Source organism: Pseudophryne corroboree, chromosome 1, assembly GCF_028390025.1.
Source record: "Pseudophryne corroboree isolate aPseCor3 chromosome 1, aPseCor3.hap2, whole genome shotgun sequence".
In the NCBI taxonomy this organism is placed as follows: Eukaryota; Metazoa; Chordata; class Amphibia; order Anura; family Myobatrachidae; genus Pseudophryne; species Pseudophryne corroboree.
Window position 1 is genome coordinate 432,681,601 of NC_086444.1, and position 8,102 is coordinate 432,689,702.

Genomic DNA, 8,102 nt, shown 5'->3' on the forward strand with positions numbered 1-8,102 from the left:
TGTCTGTGCGGCGTTGCTATGGGAGAGACGTCATGACGTCTCTCCCATAGAGATGATCGGGTGCCGGGAAGCGGGCGCCGGCGCGGGCGGCCAGACGGAGCGGCGACCAGACGGAGCGGGGATCCAGACGGAGCGGGGATCCAGACGGAGCGGCGGCCAGACGGAGCGGATGAACAGATGGAGCGGCGGCCAGACGGAGCGGAGCAGCGCAGCAGCAGAAGAAGCGGTCGGGAAGCAGGAGCGGGGCAGTGGTAAGTATTGTTTTAGTGTGTGTTTATGTTTGTAAGCTGCAAAGGGGGCACAGTAACAGGGGGCAAACAAAGGGGGCACAACAACTACTGGGGGCAAAGAAAGGGGGCACAACAACTACTGGGGGCAAAGAAAGGGGGCACCACAACTACTGGGGCAAAGAAAGAGGGGTCATAACTACTGTGGGCAATGAAAGAGGGGGCACAATACTGGGGGCAAAGAAGGGGCATAACTACTGGGGGCAAAGCAACGGGGGCATGTTTTTATCTGTCACTGGGGGTATATGTGGCACTGGGGGCACAACCCTAGAAACAAACATTACCCCCTGGCAACAAGCATAACACCTACCGCATAAAATCCCTGGCAACGAGCATGACACCCTGAGCATGAAAACCCCTGGCACCGTGCATTTCCCACCCTAGGCTTATACTAGAGTCAGTAATTTTTCCCAGTTTTTTGTGGTAAAATTAGGTGCCTCGGCTTATATTCGGGTCGACTTATACTCGAGTATATACGGTACTTGGTGGGGATCATTAATAAGCATAATTCCTCAGGATCAGTTGTAAAATTCACTCTCAACACGAGTCAAACTTCGTTACCATTTCTAGATGTGTTGATTACGTTACAGGAGGGAAACCAGAGCACGTCGGTATATACTAAACCGACGGATAGAAACACTATTACATTACAATAGTTGCCACTCAAGAAGTTTGAAATTGGGACTTCCGTATTCCCAAATGTTGAGGATTTGGAGGATCAACAGTAATAAAGAGACGGCCATTCTTCAATTGGATCAACTGATTGACAAGTTTCTGGTTCGGGGTTATAATAATGATAATCTTCAGTCTACCAAGCAGCAGGTGCTAGCATTAGATCGGGACACTCTCTTACTGAAATCCAATAGAAAGAGTACTGAAAAGAGAATACCGTGGGTTAACAATTTTAATGTACACTCGCCCAATATCAACAGGATCTCCAAAAATTTGTGGAAAATGGTACAATCTGATAAAGAACTTACATTAACTGATACGAGCCTCATGCCATGTTATACTAGATCAAAGAATTTAAAAGATATTCTTGTCAAAAATGATATTTCGACACCTAGACCTATGGTCAAAGATGTTTTTTCCAGGACGATAAGAGGATGCACGCGGTGTGCATGTACCACCTGCAAATATCTTTTAGTGGGAGACACGTTTTGTCATCCACATAGTGGCAAGAAATATGTCATAAAAGATCATTTAACGTGCGAGAGCAGTTTTGTGGTTTATCAGATTATTTGCTACTGTGGACTCACGTATGTGGGAAAAACAACGGAAGTTCAAAGAACGCATGGCGGTACATCGATCCTCCATTAAATTGGCGCTAGAAAGCGGAGAGAGTGATCAACCGGTCGCCAAACACTTTTTGGTCGCTAGACATACATTAGCTAGCTTAAGATATCGCATGATAGACCATGTTCCACTATCTAGGAGAGGGGGCGACAAAGGGACACTCCTAAAAAAGGAAGCGGAATGGATTATTCGATTGGGAGCAATGGCACCCCGGGGTCTTAACGATAAACTGTCGTTTGGGGCATTATTATGAATTTACAGTTATATAAGGTTATTGATGAATAATGATTGTGGCCTAAAATTCTCTCTCTTTTTTCTTTTTTATTGTTCCTTTGTTTGTTTGGGAGGTTATAACCGACCGTCCCATTTCGGGCACACCTTCCATCATTTGAAATTATCCCCGTAGATTCTTGGTTGATGGACATGGTGCATTAAATTATAACTAGGTCGCTCCCATCAATATGCTATTATCAGAGAGTATGGCCTCACTCATTATTCTATAGTGATCATGTGTCATGGTAGATGGTTATGTATCTGTTTGTTTTGTTTTCCTTCTTCGGTTTACACAGTAATGTCTCCAGGTTGTCATGGAGACATTGTGGGTGGACGTGCATCACGCGGAAGCGTGATGACGTCATCAGACTGCGTCGCCGCCGGGGGGAATCCAGGAGTGAGGGCGCCTTCACGATGCGCCAGCACAGCGGCCGCCTGGTGCCAGGTGAAGGGAGGAGTTCATCGGGCACATTGGTGAACAGGACGTGTTGACGTCATCGGATGGCGCCGCCCACTGGACGAAGACCCGCGCCGAGCGGCGTTCACTTGGTGCTGGGATGCTTTAAAAGGTAAGAACATTCACTGTTTGTATTGTAACCTGATGAAAATCTGAATAGATTGAAACGTTGTTTGCTGACATGGTGGTCGCCTATTTCATTTGCTTATCCTGAGCCATGAGTGCCGTACCTTTGCCTGTCCACATTGATCCATATAGTAAGGGCACCGGGTCAAGGTAATACATCACATGGGAGTGCCGGACATACTGCAAAACTAATATATATATATATATAAATAAATCATTCTATCTATCATACATATAAGCAGATTGTCCAGAACCGCCGGGTCCCTAGTGACATTAATGTGTTCTGAATGTGTATGACCATGTACTGAATGCCCCAGTTGTGGATCTAACCAGTAAACCTTATGGTCGACAGAAAACCTAGTATTCGTCGACAGCAGGGAGTAGTAACCAGGCAAAATAACATTCTTGCGACCCCGAGGGGTCCGAGGGAAGTATACATATATAATTTTAATATCATTCCCCCACAAATACTACCATGTCTGTGCTCGAGCTACAGGCCCATGGAACCGTACCATACATATACATATAAATATATATATACACACAGGTATAAATTAGTTACAGCATGTTAATTTACACCCAGTAATAACAGTTGGTGCCGACAGGGTCACCCACATACTACTGTGTCTCCCATACAGTGTTTACTTTTGAAAAGCATACAACTACCGACCTGCTGACACTGCATCTACTGAATCAAGTACCAACAGGAGTCGGCGATGCCGACAGATTCCCATAGCTGTTTGCAACAGAGCACTCACACATGTCGACACGTGCACTAAAAGCTATAGCGGGTATATCCGACAGGTGAAACACAGACACATATGCACAACTCAATGACTACACGCCCATTATCTAAGATAGTGCTATATTTTATTCTATATTGCACTAAATCACTGTGCCCCCCTTCGTTTACACTGCTAGTCTGTACACAGTGCTTTGGCGGGGACTGAGGAGAAAATGGCGCTGTATCATGTTGTGAGGGCTAAGCCACGCCCCTTCTTGGCGCGCTTCAGCCCCACTATTATTTTAGCGTTTTATGCTGCTGGCGGGGGTCCGTATACAGTGCCTATGCACTGTATACATGTTTAGCCAGGCTCAATAGAGAGGTATATTGCTGCCCAGCGCTCGCCCCCCCCCCCTGCGCCCTTGTAGTGCCGTTGGTGTGTGGGAGCAATGGCGCGCAGCGCGACCGCTGCACGGTACCTCTGAGACTCTGAAGTCTTCTGCCGTCACTGAAGTCTTCTGTTCTTCTAATACTCAACCGGCTTCTTTCTTCTGGCTTCTGTGAGGGGGGTGATGGCGCGGCTCCGGGAACAAGCAGCTAGGCGCACCAAGAGATCAAACCCTCTGGAGCTAATGGTGTCCAGTAGCCTAAGAAGCAGAGCCCTTAACTCAGAAGAAGTAGGTCTGACTTCTCTCCCCTCAGTCCCACGAAGCAGAGAGCCTGTAGCCAGCAGGTCTTTCTGAAAATAAAAAAACCTAACAAAGTCTTTCAGAGAAACTCAGTAGAGCTCCTCTAGTGTGTGTCCAGTCTCTCCTGGGCACAGACTCTAACTGGGGGAGGAGGGGTATAGAGGGAGGAGCCAGTTCACACCCATTCAAAGTCTTATAGTGTGCCCATGTCTCCTGCAGATCCCGTCTATACCCCATGGTCCTTACGGAGTCCCCAGCATCCTTTAGGACCTATGAGAAAACTCTAACAATTTTCTATGAGCCTTCACAAAAATGGGTCTATGTAGTAACTTTTTTCAAATCAAAACACCTTTGCTGGGGGGTTGGTGCAATACAGTATATAAACGTATACCAAAGCATGGCAACACTTACATATATGTTACACAAACATGGACCATTTATATAAAATGATGCAGATGTGGGGTTACACACAAGAAAATGAAAGCAAACATATGATTGGCAATACCTTCCTTTCCTTACTAGAAGTCTGAATAATGCAACTTCAACTCCCCTTATATGTCACAGTATATTCCATATTAGCGCACCCTATTTTTCCCACTTATTTCCATGTATACTAGAAAGTGATTTAAAGATGGGGGCATTAATGAGGAAAATACAAAACTGAAACAGAGGAGATGAGATAATCAGACATTAGATCATACTGTTTTGTTACAGTACTTACTATACAAGTTTATATCCAGCAATACATTTATAAATAATGTTTGTTTTGTTTTACAAATTACCATGACACCAATACAAATGAATGGACAGCACACCCATGCACTACTGCCTGTCCACACACAATTGACATTACTCCCAAACAACTTGCAATCCAATGAACTACTGCCTGCACACACAGAAGTGAAATGACACAAATAGAAGTGGACAGCACACGTATGCACTACTGCCTACACACACAAACAAACAAACGTGACATGACACCAATACTATTGAATGGACAGCATACCCATGCACTAATGGCTCTACACACGACAGCACACGAATACAAGTGAATAGACAGTACACGCATGCACTATTGCCTACACACACACACGTGACATGACACTGATACAAGTGAGTGAATAGAAATCCCATGCACTACTACTTGTACACACACACACACACACACACACGTGACATGTCACCAATACAAACGAATGGACAGCACACCCATGCACTACTGCCTGCACACACATAGGTGACATGACAGAAGGGAGGCAGGGACGTGTTGCTATGACAACAGACACGAGGCAGAAGTGACAGAAACTCTGCAACAAAGTTTCATGGCATCTCTTATTCCTTCCTGTACGCTGCTGCCGCGCTCTGTGCCTCTCACAGCCCATTCCTGCATTACTTCCATCTACTCAGCACATGTGTGTACGCAGCACACCCTGCGCCCCACGTATAGCAGCTACTACTCCCATACCCACCATGGCAGAAGTGATCACTGATACAAACAAGCAGGTGAGCAGCCCTCTCTGTGTTACCCATCTCTAGGGGCAGATACCCGGCCACCGCATACATGCTGAGATCTTACTGACAGCCCCGCTTTCTCCGGAGCCCGCTCATATACCTGCAGCTTATTCCTGACGTCTGACTCTGTTTCTGATCCCCCTTCAGCCATAATTTCAGCAGCTCCAGCTCTTCCTTCTGGTAACACAGACTTAAAAGATTGGAGCAGGGGAAGGCGGGAGCTCGGTTACAGCGCCTCCTGGCGGCCAGGCGGAGTTATCGCAGCTACAGCAGAGATTGCTTACCCCAGCCCATATACAGTACATTGATGATACATGTGTTCTGTGCTATGTAGCTGCGTGACCCCTTTTCTGATGCTTTGAAAGCTCTGGAACACTGTTAAGAAACCATTGACATTTCACGACTGCAGTGGAAATGCAAAGCTTGGGCTGGCAGCACAAGCCATGGTACAGACTCAGCAAGCCGCATAACATTTTTACATGCATTACAGTAGGAAAATCTCTATGGGACCCAAGCAGGTGTTTCTGCTCTAGTATGCCCATCTTTACTGTGATGCAGCATTCCATGTCAGGCTGCAATTATTCGCAGCCAGCGATCGTTACATTATTTTCTTTATATCCCTTTTCCACCAAAATCCTGGGTCCGACCTGGCATTTCAGACCAGGCTCATACAGGGCGGTTTTACGCATACGTTGGTTACGCAGCTCAGTAAGGCACAGCATAGAGGAGGGCGCCCTACTCAGCTGCGCCAGCGATATGTGTAACACTGGCCATTCCTGATACGCCCTAATATGTAGCGCCTGCCTGGAGACTCACCGAGCAGGCAGTGATGTTGGCGCCGCCGCACTATGTCCGGCAGCGCACCCCACTACAATAATGTGAAGAAAAATAAACTAAACTACTGCTCCCAGAATCCCTTGCTTCCAGACAGCAAGGGCTGCTGGGAGGGGTAGTTTATTTTGAGATTCTTCTTCTAGTACTACAGTGCGGTGCCAGGCATGGCGAAGGCACCAACACCACTGACTGCTTTGCGAGTCTCCGGGCACAGAGGGCATGTCAGGTAATACAGTCCTTTGATTAGATTAATATGTAAGGGGAAGTATTAAAGTGGGCAAAATATGTAAGGGGAACTTCAGCAGTGGGCAAATGTGTCAGGGGCACTTATATAGTGAGCAAATGTGTAAGAGGCACTTATATAGTGGGCAAATGTGTAAGAGGCACTTATATAGTGGGCAAATGTGTCAGGGGCACTTATATAGTGAGCAAATGTGTAAGAGGCACTTATATAGTGGGCAAATGTGTAAGAGGCACTTATATAGTGGGCAAATGTGTAAGGGGCACTTATATAGTGTGCAAATTTGTAAGGGGCACTTATATAGTGAGCAAATGTGTAAGAGGCACTTATATAGTGGGCAAATGTGTAAGGGGCACTTATACAGTGGGCAAATGTGTAAGGGGCACTTATACAGTGGGCAGATGTGTAAGGGGCACTACAACTGGGCTTTTACAATGAGACCACGCCTCCTTAATTTTTTCAAAGTGCTTAGGTGGGCGCCAAAGTATTTATTTGCTTACCAAATAATTTGGACTCGGGACGCTCCTGGGCTCACACTCAGTTTTACTCTGCGTTTCCCATGCTCTCACAGGTGTGCTCAATGTCTCCTCTCCAGGTCTCAGGCTGATGACATTACCAGCCGGTACCCAGGAAGCTCCAATCAGCGGATTTTGCGATTACAGGTCAGATAACCTCAGATAACCTGTGGTGGGCCTGTTTTCACTGCAGCTTTACCAGCTCGTTCCCATGTACAACCCTGCTTGAGACCCAGTAAGGAATTCCAGGTCACTCGACCAAGATGTTTTGGGGGGAGCCGATTCCACTGAGCTGCTACCTGAGTTGACACGACAATAACCCGGGTTTTTAAATCAGTGGAAAAGGGGCTTCCAGTGTTGTGTCAGTGATGATACAAGCTCATCCAATGGAAGGCCAGGATGTCTGGCCAATTGGAGCTTGCAGCTGGGCTTCTGAATGCTAGTACCGACGGCGGACGGGAATGAAAAAGGTGGTGGTGGGGGGGGGGGTATTAGATGAAGAGCTCCCAAAGGCTGAATAAGAAAGGCACTATTGGCCACCAATGCTTTTTGACCAGTAAGTGTCTAAATCACAGGTTCTCAAACTCGGTCCTCAGGACCCCACACAGTGCATGTTTTGTAGGTCTCACAGAATCACAAGTGAGATAATGAGCTCCTCCTGTGGACCTTTAAAAATGTGTCAGTGAGTAATTAATACACCTGTGCACCTGCTGGGTGACCTGCAAAACATGCACTGTGTGGGGTCCTGAGGACCGAGTTTGAGAACCTCTGGTCTAAATCATTCCTGTGTTCCTGGTGGTTAGGCCTTAGACTTAACTTCCCCATCTTGTGCCATGTCTTTTACCTATGAAGTGGCTGCCCAGCCCCCTTGATGTAGGGTGAACCACTATTTTAAAAACAGTGTAGCATACCTCCCAACATTTGGAAAGGGGTGAGGAGGGACATTGTACATATGCTAAAGGCGGTGTAGCTGCATGTCCCGTCTTTGTTACCTTCATGTTGATAGCATAGATCAGGCCTGGCCAACCTGTGGCTCTCCAGATGTTGTGAAACTACACATCCCAGCATGCCCTGCCACAGTTTTAGCATTTCCTAATAGCAAAACTGTGGCAAGGCATGATGGGACTTGTAGTTTTACAACAGCTGGA

At 46.7% G+C, this 8,102-nt stretch overlaps 1 protein-coding gene across 2 annotated transcripts in view; it reads right to left on the bottom strand.

The window, feature by feature from the left end:
* Nucleotides 1-5,614, bottom strand: part of TTC5 (tetratricopeptide repeat domain 5) — an 87,193-nt gene extending 81,579 nt beyond the window's left edge. The window contains exon 1 of one of the 2 annotated variants that reach the window (XM_063913482.1): nt 5,465-5,614. In XM_063913482.1, the coding sequence (XP_063769552.1) occupies nt 5,465-5,515 (51 nt within the window). In that variant the 5' untranslated portion in view covers nt 5,516-5,614. Of the gene's footprint in view, nt 1-5,321; nt 5,345-5,464 lie in introns of those variants that run through there. The other variant, XM_063913483.1, reaches the window with a different exon arrangement.
* Nucleotides 5,615-8,102: the final 2,488 nt, after the last annotated feature.